This window comes from Oryctolagus cuniculus, chromosome 1 (assembly GCF_964237555.1).
Source record: "Oryctolagus cuniculus chromosome 1, mOryCun1.1, whole genome shotgun sequence".
NCBI lineage: Eukaryota > Metazoa > Chordata > Mammalia > Lagomorpha > Leporidae > Oryctolagus > Oryctolagus cuniculus.
The window spans coordinates 43529422-43543998 of record NC_091432.1 but is presented as its reverse complement, the minus strand read 5'-3'; the positions used below and the strand labels follow the sequence as shown (position 1 = coordinate 43543998).

The following is a 14577-nucleotide window of genomic DNA, read 5'->3' as shown; positions in this document are numbered from 1 at the left end:
ATTTGCTATACCCGGCAGTGATTAATAGTGTGGACACAGCCACCAGACTGCCTAGGTTTAAATCATAACTGCAACATGTATTAGCTTGGAAAAATACTTAACTCCCCTGTGCTTTGCTTTCCTCATTGGTAGAATGTACACAATTATAGTCCTTACCTTACTGAGTTGTTATGAGAACTAAATATACACATAATAGATATACATATAAGCACCAGGTAGTCCCTGCAGGTGCTCATTACTATTGACCCATTAATTTTATTATATCATTGCTCTCAAGATTAAAAGTTAAGCAAGAAAGGGTCTGATTAGTCTAACAGCCAACATTCTGACCAGGTCAGGGTCTCATATGTTGATTGATAGTTGCCCAGGTTGAATAAAATGAGAAAGGCCCTGCTTCCCAACCTCTCCTCACCATACAAATTAATATTATTCTTACTGAAAGATGGGAGAGAGGCTCCTGGAAGCACAGACATGTCTTCTGTAGTGTCCACATTCCATGGGTGGAACTGGCCTCTTTCAGGTTTCTTCATCTATATGTTATCCCTCATCCTGAACCATGTTTTGATTTTTATGTTTTATTAATATGTGTCCAATATAATATCTGGTTTGTATGTAACCAATAGATATGTTTTTTAAATTTTTATTTAAAGGAAGAGAGAGAGAAAGATGGAGAAAGATCTTGCAGCCACTGGTTTACTTCCCAAATGCTGCAATAGCCAGGGCTGAGCTGTGCTGAAGCCAGGAGCCAAAGGACTTAGTCTGGGTCTGCCATGTTGGTGGCATGGATTCAGTTACTTGAACCATCACCTACCACCTCCTAAAGTGCACATTAGCAGGGAGCTGGACCAGATGGGAAGCAGAGAAGTTGAGACTTGAACTAGGCACTATGATATACGATATGGGCATCCCAAGTGTCTACTTATGCCACTGAACCAAATGCTGACCCATATTAGATATGTTTATGGGAAAATAAATGAATAAATAAATAAATAAATGCCCAGTACAGATCTTTACTTTCAGATCCAGAATGCTGCTCTTAGGGAGTTTTATGCTACTTTAATTTCTAACTCGATGACTTTTATTCTCAACAATTTAAAAATTCCTTCTTGTGCTGATTTTGCTTAGCTCTAAAGACTTTGATGCACACTGTTACAAAGAACAAAAGTGGCTTTCAAGTAGTGGAGAAGACAAAGGATTGGAAAATTTTCGAGTAGTACTGGAAGAAGCAAGAGTCTCAGGGTGTTTAAAATGTTGGCAGAATACTAGCTTAAGTGTAGACCACAGAGGTATAAACTAGTTAGCAAGTGAATCCTGGAACAGTTTGGTCATGTAGTTAATTATAGGTGTTATTATGTAGTCACGTGCTGTGCAATTATTTGACTTTAGAGCATTATCTAAAAGTAAAAACGAGGAAAAATGAGCAATTCATATCCCAGTGGTTCGTACAGCTTGAGGATCTTTCAAGGCCTGTTTTTATGTTTGCCATGGTTCCAAAAAGTATGGATCAGAGGAGTGATTTTATGCATTTGTTAACCATTGAGAATTGGGAAAAAAGAATGATTGCAGAGCCTTTCAGGTAATTGGTTCTCAAGAGAGAGTTCTGACATAAAAGGAGGTGATGTTACAGTAATTAAGAATGTGTCTTTCAATTACTAAAGGAGCCATAAAGATGAAATCATCATTTTGGTTTTTTTTCTTTCATATATTTTTCCTAACAATTTCTCCTTTTGCCCAATAAAAGAGCTGGTGAGTGAAATGGAAATATAAGAACCTTTGTTTCCTCTCAGAGCCACCAATTAGCATCTACCAAAGGACTACTTAACAACCCAGGTAAAATGCAGTTTCTGTAAAACTGCAGAAGAGAATCAGGATATTCCAATGCTTAGGAACAATCCACAATAATACTGCTATTGGCTGTCTGAACATGTGTGATCTTATTAACCAATGCATAGCTCAAAAAGGAGATAAAAATGATTATGGAGAATAGCAGCTTCATCATTTTATGTACTTTAATATGGGATATTACCAATTATAAAATTTTATTATAATTGAAGTCTATATTCATACATTATTATAAATTTTTTCAGAACTTAAATGAATATATTAGAAACAACAGGCAATGTTATTTGTTGTGGATGTGTGTGTGCATGTGAGTTATTGAAAGTATTAGATATGGTTTAAAGATAGGCTCAGTCTATTCTTAAGGGATTTATTCTCTGTTAGGGAGAAACATATTCTATGTGGCATGAGATCAATTTTACAAAATGATTTACATCAAGTTAATTGTAAACACTCATACATCTTTAATAAAGGAAAAGCACTATTTTATTCTGTGGCTGAATTTAGAATATGTTAAAACATACAATAGTCTACACTGAAAGGTTTCAAATGCATTTTTTTTTTGTTTTCTGATTTCTTTATGAAAGCCATTCTTTTTTTTTTAACTTTTATATAATGAATATAAATTTCCAAAGTACAGCTTATGGATTACAATGGCTTCACCCCCATAACTTCCCTCCCACCCGCAACCCTCCCCTTATCCACTCCCTCTGCCCTTCCATTCACATCAAGATTCATTTTCAATTCTCTTTATATTCAGAAGATCAGTTTAGCATATAGTAAGTAAAGGTTTCAACAGTTTGTACCCACATAGAAACACAGAGTGAAAAATACTGTTTGAGTACTAGTTATAGCATTAAATCACAATGTACAGCACATTAAGGACAGAGATCCTACATGAGGAGTAAGTGCACAGTAAGTCCTGTTGTTGACTTAACAAATTAACACTCTTGTTTATGGCATCAGTAATCACCCGAGGCTCTTGTTATGAGTTGCCAAGGCTATGGAAGCCTTTTGAGTTCATTGACTCTGATCATATTTAGACAAGGTCTTAGTCAAAGTGGAAGTTCTCTCCTCCCTTCAGAGAAAGGTACCTCCTTCTTTGAAGACCTGTTTTTTCCACTGGGATCTCACTCACGGAGATCTTTCATTTAGGTGGTGTTGTTGTTTTGTTTTGTTTTGTTTTGTTTTGTTTTGTTTTGTTTTGCCAGAGTGTCTTGGCTTTCCATGCCTGAAATACTCTCATGGGCTTTTCAGCCAGATCGGAATGCCTTTAGGGCTGATTCTGAGGCCAGAGTGGTGTTTAGGACATCCTCCATGCTATGAGTCTGCTGTGTATCTCACTTCCCATGTTTGATCGTTCTCTCCCTTTTTTATTCTATCGGTTAGTATTTGCAGACTCTATTCTTGTTTATGTGATCCCTTTGGTTCTTAGTCCTATCATTATGATCAATTATGAACTGAAATTGATCACTGGGACTAGTGAGATGGCATTGGTACATGCCACCTTGATGGGATTGAATTGGAATGCCCTGGTATGTTTCTAACTCTACCGTTTGGGGCAAGTCAGCTTGAGCATCACATGCATATTTTTATTAGTGTTTCATTTTGAGTGTCTCACCTACTTCCTAAATCAAAAGGGATTTCTATAAAAAATAAAATACCTGGGGCCAGCACTGTGGTAAAATAGGCATCATTTATGATCACTGATTCAAGTCCCAGCTGTTCCACTTCCAGTCCAGCTCCCTGCTAATATAACTGGGAAAGCAGTGCATATGAGAAACCTGCATGCACATGCGATACCCAGAAGAAGCTCCAAGCTCCTGGCTTCAGCCTGCCCCAACTCTGGCCATGGCAGCCATTTGGGGAGTGAACCAGTGGATGAAAAATCTCTCTCTCTTTCTATCTCTCTAGTTCTGACTTTTAAATAAATAAAATAATCCTAAAATAAAATAAAATACCTGCCTTACTAAATACATATGTGTATATAAGCTGCATATTCATTATTATGCCCAATATGCTTATATATAGGCCTAATACAATAACTTTAAATGGATTTCAATAATTTTAATCATTCTTGCCATCCATGCATTACTATATTATTTGCTCCTGTTATTATCCCAAGGGAGCAATATGAATTATAGTTCTGTGTTTGTCCTCAATGAATCATAGGAGGAATTGTCATTTTCCCTCTTAATCTCTCTTTTTGATGTGTGGCAGTAAAAGCCAATGTGTAAGAAGGTGGACAGAATTACTTTAAGAGAATTATTTTAAATAGCATGAGTTTGTTGCACTACCTGCAGGTAGATTTAGAAAATGAATAAAATTACATTACGACATTACCAACTTTACATTATTTGGCAAGAGTATTGTAAAGTGACCATTTGCAAAGCATGGAAGAGACTTGGTGAACAGCATTTATGTTTGAGATGACTTTATTTCTATCGATGAAGCACTGAATGACCAAAAGTAAGAATTATTTCACAATTTCCCTCGAATTATAAGAGCAAAACAATCTATTACAATTATCTCCTTTCTTACTTTATGTTTACAGTAACATGTCTTTAGTTCCCCAGATCCTAATGCTCTTTTCACTTCAGGGTGTGCTTCTGAGGAGGTCACTTAGAAGTGAGGGAGTATTTCTTGCCATATTCTGTACTCTGGTGAGAATCCCCAGAGTCCATGGGGAGGAGAAAGAAAGACCACGTGGCATACTGTACTCAATAGGTTGTTTTTTTTTTTTCCAAGAATTCAGAGGCTACAAGTTAATATAAGTCTGTTGACAAAGTACTTGCCTCCTCAAAAAAACTCACCATTCTTTCCTTTAAAAATCTTAAGCCATAAACTATTGTTTGGTAGTATAAATGAAAGTTACATTAAAGTCATATGAAACATAAGACTAGAAATAAAACATGTGAAATTGAAACTACAGATAGTATATTAAAACAAATTCACATTTTTCATCTACAAGATTTCCTAGCACCAGTCAAACATTGCCCCTTGAGCATAAAAGTAAACCTGAACAGATTTTTCCATGATGACATCACTCACAGGCTCACATCCTGCTTTTAACTGCATGCAGGCACATCTACAAGACAGGATTGTAAAAGGAGTGTAACTGGGGAACTGTTTTCATGACATTTGATAGCACCAGTTGTGGTCACTGCTTTCATAGCACTGTGGATGTAGAATGCTATGTCAAGAAAAGTTGCTCTCACCATATGGAAAATGGAAAATTAATTATTTGAAAATGAGCTGTTACTAAATGCTTTGGAGAAATTCAAGTCATTGGAACAAATCAATAATGAATATGCATGCTATTTCTTAAAGGAGAACATTCATAGGGTTTTATGGAAGAGCCTTTTAAGCAACCAGATAGGGGAAATAGTTGCTTTTTCATTAAAAATTCTGAAGATTGCTAGGCAATTTAAAATGTTAGTGCTCACCATATTTGCATGTGTGTGGTCCAAGGTATGTGGTACTGATATGTTGTGGAGTAATTGCATAATATTTTTAGATGAGGTCATTGAATTGAACGCATATAGAGCTCTTCAACTCTACCTCAAGCTTTTAGAGACTGACAACATGAATACCTACTATTGTTTCCTTTGGCAGTTTGAAATGCATTAAATATCATGCATAAAGCCATGTAGTGTGTGTTTTGTGTTTATATTACTTTGCTGGTCATGTATAATTTCACACCAGCATAGGCTCTTATCGAATGAATGCCTTGCTAGCATCACTGTTCTATATAAGAAATCAATAATGTTGCAGTGTGTGTGTCTTGAGGCCCAAGGGAGAAACAGTTCAATAAGCAATTCTTAGAAAGAATTAAAACTCTAAGATGAAAGGGACCTTAAAATGGGGTGAGCTAATTCAATAAATTCTTTTGACAGTGTGGTTTGTACTAGGTGTTATGAAAGATATGAAGGTGAGTCAACCATGGAATCTTCCTTGTAGGTCAAGAATGCTCTATCATGTTTGTGCTGTATTCCCTTTGGCAGCTGGGAAGACTGTGGACCCCTTCCCATAATTCTCTTCTTCAAGTACCAGAAATAAGACATGTAAGATTACAAATACAAAATTAAGAAAACCAATTTTATAAAAAAATACATTCATAACAATATAAAACATAAACATTAAACCACAAATTAAAGATAAAGCAATATGTTTGATTTTCTTTTTAAAAAAGTATATTTATGTATTTATTGGGAAGGCAGAGAAACAGAGAGGGGAGCTGGAAAGAGCAATCCATATGTAACGTCTGCTGGTTCACTTCCCAAATGGTTGCAATAGCAAGGTCTGAACCAGGCCAAAGTCAGTATCCAGGAACTCCATCTGGGTCCCCCACATTGGTGGCAGGGAACCAAGTACATAGGCCATCTTTTGCTGCCTTCCCAGATACATTTGCAGGAAGCTGGAGCAGACATAGACTAACTTGGACTGAAACTGGCACTCCAATTTGGAGGCTGTCTTCCCAGGCTTACCTCACTGTGCCAAAACACTGGCTCAATATTCACTTTTTTAAAAATAAATTTAACATTGGTTCTAGTAAACTGTACTGTAGTTTTAAAGTTGAGGAGAGTAGAACCAAAATTTGCATATATCTCCAACATTTGTAAGATAAAACTTCCGTGATTTCTATTGATGGGAAAGCTATTGGGATTTTTTTAACTTTTATTTAATAAATATAAATTTCCAAAGTACAGCTTTTGGATTACAGTGGCTTTTCCCCCCCATAACCTCCCTCCCACCCACAACCATCCCATCTCCCGCACCCTCTCCCATTCCATTCATATCAAGATTAAGTTTCAATTATCTTTATATACAGAAGATCAGTTTAGTATATACTAAGTAAAGATTTCAACAGTTTGCACCCACACAGAAACACAAAGTGTAACGTACTGTTTGAGTACTAGTTATACTGTTAATTCACATAATACAATACATTAAGGACAGAGATCCTACATGAGGAGTAAGTGCACAGTAAGTCTTGTTGTTGATTTAACATTTTGAAACTCTTGTTTATGGCATCAGTAATCACCTGAGGCTCTTGTCATGAGTTGCCAAGGCTATGGAGGCCTTTTGAGTTCACCAACTCCGATCTTATTTAGGCAACGTCTTAGTCAAAGTGGAAGTTCCCTCCTCCCTTCAGAGAAAGGTACCTCCTTCTTTGATGGCCCTGTTCTTTCCACTGGGATCTCACTCACAGAGATCTTTCATTTAGGTCATTTTTTTTTGCCAGAGTGTCTTGGCTTTCCATGCCTGAAATACTCTCATGGGCTTTTCAGCTAGATCCTCATGCCTTAAGGGCTGATTCTGAGGCCAGAGTGCTGTTTAGGGCATCTACCATTCTATGAGTCTGCTGTGTATCCTGCTTCCAATGTTGGATGGTTCTCTCCTTCTTAATTCTATCAGTTAGTATTAGCAGACACTAGTTTTGTTTATGTGATTCCTTTGACTCTTAATCCTATCATTATGATCAATTATGAACTGAAACTGATCACTTGGACTAGTGAGATGGTATTGGTACATGCCACCTTGATGGGATTGAATTAGAATCCCCTGGCACGTTTCTAACTCTACTGTTTGGGGCAAGTCCAGTTGAGCATGTGCCAAAATCTACACTCATGTTAAAGGAATAGCAAACTTCAGTTGGAGGCTGGTGAAATCAAGGATAATGTTTTGCTAATCTTAAATTTGTGGGCCTTCAGAACAGGAACTCTAGTTCTAGATGTTCATGGCCTGGTGAGGAATATTTTCAAAACCACATAGGGTCACAAATTAAACAAGTCTTTTTTTTTAAAAATGATTTATTTATTTGAGAAGCAGAGTTGCAGAGAGGGAGAGAGAGAGAGAAGACAGATTTTCCATCCGCTGGTTCATTCCCCAAAGCCAGGTCAAAGCCAGGAGCCAGGAAATTCTTCTGAGTCTTCATTGTGGGTGCAGGGACACAAGCACTTATACCATCTGCTGCTGCTTTTCCAGGCACATTAGCAGGGAGCTAGATTGGAAGTGGGGCAACTGAGACTTGAATTGCATCCATATGGGATGCTGGCACTGCAGGTGGTGGCTTTACCCACTATTCTGTAGTGCCAGCCTTTAATCTGTATATTTTTACCGATATAGTATGTGTCCACAAATCAAAAAATAATGTATATATATATAGATAGATAGATAGATATGCAAAACAAAGCATGTTGTCCTTTTTAAAAATTTGTTTAAAAATTGTTTAGGCCGGCGCCATTGCTCACTTGGCTAATCCTCTGCCTGCGGCACCGGCACCCCAGGTTCTAGTTCTGATTGGGGCCCTGGGTACTAGTCCCGGTCACTCCTCTTCCAGTCCAGCTCTCTGCTGTGGCCCGGAGGGCAGTGGAGGATGGCCCAAGTACTTGAGTTCCTGCACCCACATGGAAGACCGGGAGGAAGCACCCAGCTCCTAGCTTCCGATCAGCACAGCGCCGGCCATAGCGGCCATTAGTGGAGTGAACCAAGGGAAGGAAGACCTTTCTCTCTCTCACTGTCTAACTCTGCCTGTCAAAAAAGAATTGTTTAAAGACTGAAAAGTAGATATTTGATTTTTTTTCTGATTTAATAAATACTAGCAAACATTTCCTAAATATTTAATTCTATGACAGAGTAAGCTTTTCATATCAATTAAATCATCAAGTAATGTAAAACTTAAGTTAGATACTGCCACTTATTAACTCAAAATTCCCCATTGTCACCTTACTTTCCTAGAGTAAAAGCTGAAATGTTTACTGCAGCATGCAAGGCTCTGAATGCCACGTTCCAAGCTACCCATCCTGTGGCTTTCCTTCACCCCACTTTGCTAAAGCCACACTGACCTCTGTGCTGTTTGTTGAACGAAAGCAGCAGGTTCCATCCACCTCAGGGTCTTTGCAATAGATCTTCTGCCTTTTTAGAACATTCTTTACTCAGACTTGCTTCTCGTTCCCTTTGGGTCTCCACTCAAATATTATTTTTTAACAAAGGTCTTCCCTGACCAACTTTGTAAAATATCATTCAAAAATGCTTCTCAATTGGTAAACAATTACAGAGTTTAACTGTATATAAGATTCCGATAAATGAATGAATAAAGCATTACTCTCTGCTCTCAAAGAGCTCACAGACTAGCTAAGTAAAGTTAGTATTATTTAATTAATTAATATTAAGTAATATTAAAATTTAGGTATCAATGATAAGTGCCAATGGAATGATATACAGCTCACTAATGGTTCTCAAATTTTATGACACCATAACCTATATTACATTGATGACATTCAATTAATTACTCAAAACATGTATATTGAATATATTAAATACACACGGCAATGTGCTGGATGTTGATATGGTCTGTGCCCTTGTAGATTAGCACAAGCTTAATATCATTAAATTAATAATTAAGCCAAGAGTGAATTTCAAGTGTTATTTATAAGTATGAAGAAGTCCAAGTCCATAAGATGCTTTAAGAGGAGAATCTAACCTGTCCCTATAGAAAGTATATTTTAGATTATTTTGAAGCTGAATGGTAATTAGACAGACAGAATACAGAATGTTCCCAGTACAAGCTATGCATATGTCAAAAGTCCTCAGGTGTGGCAGTACATGGTAACTTGAGAAACCAAAAGAAAGAAAGTGTATCTTGATACTAATACATAATGAGAGACTATCAGCAGGAGATGTGGTGAGAGCTAAGTCTTACATATTAGCATTTACCCTAAGAACAATATTATAATATTGAATTATTTTGTTTATTTTTGATTTCAGAGTCAGAGGTATATAGAAAAACCGAAAGAGCTCCCAACTACTGTTTCACTTCCCAAATGGGTTGCAGGGGTGGGTGGTGGGCTTGGCTGAAGCCAAGACTCCGAAGCAATCGAAGTCTCCCACATGGGTAACAGGAACCAAATTATTGAGCCATTATTGACACCTCCCAGCATTTGCATTAGAGGGAAGCTGGAGCAAGGAATAGCAGCTGGATATTAAATCCAAGTACTCCAATATGGGACATGGGCATATTAACCACTGGGCTAGATGCCTGCCCCTATTAAAATATTTCAAACAGAAGCATGATAGGCTATAAAATTGTGAAATTAGCAGTGAGGAGAATGGATTGGAAGGGCGAAGTGAAAGTGAAGCTGGGGGACCCAGTTAGGAAGCTATTGGCCAGATCAAGCAAGAGACAATGACCATTTAGCTTAAGGTGGTGGTCATGGAGCTGCAAAGAAGTAGACAGCTTTGAGATATATCAAAACTAGGCAAATTTGGCTGGACTTGATGATGAATTGAGGAAAAATTATATTTGGGAAGATTGATCTGAGGGTGATATGCAAATGAAGTTGGAGAGATTTGAGGCTAGAGACAAAGGATGGTTTGGAAAATTTCTCCATTCATTTACATATGCAGTATTGAAGAGTTTGGAATAAGGGTATCAGTGGTACAGCAGTAAGTGGAGCATGATAATTAAAGAGATATGTACTGGAAAATAACAATGAGCTGGGTTGGTGACTAGTTGGCCACAGTAAGAGGGGATGAAGGAAGAATCAAATCAACTTGTTGAGAAACTATGGTAATGAGGAAACAAAATTAAGGAAATTCTGGGGATTTTTTGAGACAGGGACTGGGCGAGTATACTGGCTTGATGAATATCCCAGGTAACAAGATATGCAAGTAGAAATGATGGACATTTTTGATAGTATGCTTATGAGCATACTTCAAAATGTTCATGGAAAGTGGAATTAAAAGATTGCTTTATTTTTGTGCAAAACACTGTGTGGGTGTAAACTGTTGAAATATTTACTTAGTATATACTAAATTGATCTTCTGTATATAAAGATAATTGAAAATGAATCTTGATGTGAATGGGATGAGATAGGGAGTGGGAGATGGGATGGTTGTGGGTGGGAGGGAGGTTATGGGGGGAAAAGCCACTGTAATCCAAAAGCTGTACTTTGGAAATTTATATTTATTAAATAAAAGTTAAAAAAAAGAATAAAAGTCTAGAATTGGTGTTTCTACGAGTAAAAAAAAAATTTGCCTTTTGAAAACCCCACTCTGATTAGAGTGTATAGACATAAGATGAATCTATAGCACGGTACAGCAAAAAATCAGAATACAGAGAAAATAAAATTATCATTAAATCAGCATGCAAATGTAAAGCATTTGTTTCAATTTTTTTTTCTGTATGTGATGGGTCTTCAAAAGTTACAGATGTGACAATGTAACTTCCGTTTAACTGTCATTAGGGCATTCTCTTTAAATGGAACTGAAAGTAGAAATCAATTTGAAGAAACCAACGTTAAAGATGATAAGTTATGCTCTAGGATTGGTGTTAGGTACTTTCCAGGACATCTTACATAATCCTTCAGTGTTGGAGATACAGTTCCAAAACAACAAATCAATTGTTAATAGACTAAATAGCTGTTTGTGGTCACTATCAACCAATCGATGGGCATGCATAGTGTACCCACAACTATTCTGCCATGAAATGGAGGTAAGAAAAAAAAGAAGGTGAAAGAGAATTAAGAGGGAAAGGGACAGATGAGGGAAGGGAGAGAAAAGAAAGATAAAATGGAATCAGTTAGCTACTAAAATAAATTGGTTTTCCTGGAATCCATTCAATCTTTTACAAATGAGTATCAAAAATCTTTAACAAATGGGTACCAAAAAATCACCAAAAAATTTACAAATGGGTACCCAAAGCAATTTTTTACAGTAAGCTCACTCATTAAAAATTCTGTGAATTTTGTAACAGGCATAATGGTTCGACAGTTAAATCACTGCTTGGGACAACTGCATCCCATATCAGAGTGCTTGGTTTGAGTCCTGGCTCCTTTGCTTCTGATCCAGCTTATACATATCCTGGGAGACAGCAAGTGATGGCTAAGGTGCTACAATACCTGCTCCTCACTGGGAGACCTGGATGGAGTTCTGAGCTCCTGGTTTTAGCCTGACTCATCCTTGGTTGTTGTGAGCATTTGGGGAGCAAACCAGTATATAGATGGAAGATCGTTCTTTGTCTCCTTGACTTTTCTATCTCTGTGTCTCTCCCTTTCAAATAAAATGAAAATAAACGATTTTTTTATCTTTCCTACATGAGCTTCATTTTTTCTCTAATTTTATAAGTGTTCCCTTGTTATCATGGTTTGTAGTACTTTTACATTGATTCTGTTTTTTTTTCTTTTTAAATTAGCATAAAGAGAACAGATTTCATGTAGCTTATAAATACAATTCTAAGAATATAGTGATACATTCCTCCATCCCTTCAATTTTTATGGTTTATTAACTTTATGTGATTAATTAACTTTATACTCACAAGGTTAATTCACACTAAATAAACAGCTCAGCCATTAAAAGAAATATCACTGCTTGCAGGAATATAGACAAGGACTATAAATAATAATCATAATTTTACAAAAATTCTATGAGTTTTGACAAATATATGTTTAGACATATGTCTACTATTATGGTAGCATACAAAATACTTTCACTGACCTTAAAATTCTGTATGCTAAGCCTTTACATCCTCTATCCCTGCTAACCCCTGATCTTTTCACTGTGTGCATAGTGTCCCTTCTTCAGATTGTCATATATTGGGAGTCATGCAGTATGTAACCTTTTCAGTTTTTCTTTTTCCACTCAGAATTAGATGAATGAGTTTACGGTTCCTCCATGTCATTTCTTTTTACCAGTGAGTAATAGTCCATTGCCTGGCTCTCCCACTGTTTATTCATCCATCCATTTACAGAATTCCTTCTTGGTTGCTTCCAACTTTCAGACATTACATATAAAGCTACTTTAAAAGTCTGTATGCAGGTTTTGGAGTCCACTTGCATAATACTTCTTATTGTCTGTCTCATCTTTGAAGCCTGAAGTCTCAGGACTAGGTCTGCCCTTTATTTATCATATCATTTAACCTATGCTAGAGATGATTTCAAACAACTCAAAATATTTCATATATTTTAATGATTATTCTCATGGTTTTGGAGGAAGAAAGATATGCCAAAATGTTGCTGTGAGAAACCTTTCTTTCATACTCCTTTATTATGTGAAATTTTTAAGGCACTGTAGCATGAAGATCCTACCAAAATTTTGATATAAGAATACATCTTGTAAAGATATGGGAGGGGGAGGGCCAATTTTGAATTCAAGCTTAGTGCAATCAGTTGTTACTGCACTAAATCACAGATCAGTGCTTGAGGCACAGGGCCTTATTGCAGAGACCTCAAGAGAGGGTTATGGTACCAGAAAAGATTTCCCCCCCTATTAAAAAATGTCCTATAATTTTGAGCTCAGAGAATATATTTTAATCTTTTCTAAAGTCCTTTAGTAAGTATATTTAGATATCTTGGTGCTATGCATAGCCAATGCAATAATTTTGTTGAAAGACATTTTTCAATAAAATGTGTAGTGAAACTGAAAGTAGCAAGGGGATACAAATGGAAACATTAATTCCACTATGGAAAGAATGACTTTATTGCCTGTGTATTTGTATTGTACATTCTATATGCCCTTTGGAAGAGGAAAGATATTAACTCATGGCAAATGCCACGTATTCTTTTAGATCTCTTCTGTTTTATATCTGAAATGTCTACTTAATGTAATCATGGGAGTAGTGTGTCTCAAGCCTTTGTGAAGAATGAATTATTTAAACTATATTAAATTTTCAGTTCACCATACATTGGATCTAGAAATACCATTCCTCAGTCTCTTTCCCCAGGCCCCTCTAGTTTGAATGGGAGAAAAAAAATGCATGATTTTATGTTTTAATGCTGCTTTAGCAAAAAATTTAGGAAACAAATGCTGAAATATACTCATCAAATTCAAGGACCAGTTGAGCTATCTTGGGTGAGCTATTAAGTACATAGCCATAAGGGACTGAATGATTTGATTTGAACCTGTGTGAACCCAGCTTCTTTACTTGAAAAATGGCAATACTATTACCTATCTGACTTGTCATGTTGCCTTTTGATAATTGAATAGTATATGACATTGGATAGGTAAGAGTGTGTGTGTGTGTGTGCGCTCACATGCATAATTTGGTAGGTACTCACAGTGTTAATTAACTCCTTCCTTACCACAAGTATCAGTAAACAATAAGTGAATCTTTCTATGGTAAATATTTAAAACACTGTTTTTGGCACTTTGGCCATATAATGTCAGGTAAGAACCTCATCTCCAGAAGTATGTCATTCTGTGCATTGTAAATAGAATTAATCACTAATCCTCTTTTGGGGCTATAACTTCTATGATATCATAACTATGGCATACCTGTGTTGAACATGGCCGTTTGTGAGTAAAATCTCTTTAAGTGATATATAAGTATATCTCAGTAATTACTGTTATGGGAATTGCTGGGTTTCAGGGGAGTTGAAAATACATGGAAATGATATTAGTGGTTGGGAGAGAAATGAATTAAGTGGTCAAATTTTAGACTCCATAAAACCTCAAATAATGACTTGATTTTCTCCACTATGAGTGTGCTGTCTGATATGATAGCCACCAGCCACATGTGGTTATTTAAATTTAAGTTGATGAAAATGAAATAAAATAAAATGTAGTAGTTCTCTAGGCACACTCACCACAGTTTAAATGCTCAATAGTGTTCACCATGTTTACCATGTTTTACAGCAATAGAACATTTCCATTGCTGCAAAAAATTCTATTAGAAAAGTATTCTGGAAGCTGCAGTTCAAATTTAGGGTGAAGATAGGAAACAGTAATTTGTTTTCCATT

At 36.5% G+C, this 14577-nt stretch overlaps 1 protein-coding gene across 4 annotated transcripts in view; it reads left to right on the top strand.

Annotated features, from left to right (window-relative positions):
- The window catches only part of GAS2 (growth arrest specific 2), a 147901-nt gene that overhangs the window by 35122 nt on the left and 98202 nt on the right, over window positions 1–14577 (top strand). The window contains exon 1 of one of the 4 annotated variants that reach the window (XM_051851947.2): window positions 11108–11335. The exons of the other annotated variants lie outside the window; for them this stretch is intronic. Within the exon in view, the coding sequence (XP_051707907.2) occupies window positions 11147–11335 (189 nt within the window). The 5' untranslated portion in view covers window positions 11108–11146. Of the gene's footprint in view, window positions 1–11107; window positions 11336–14577 lie in introns of those variants that run through there. 4 annotated transcript variants of the gene reach the window in all.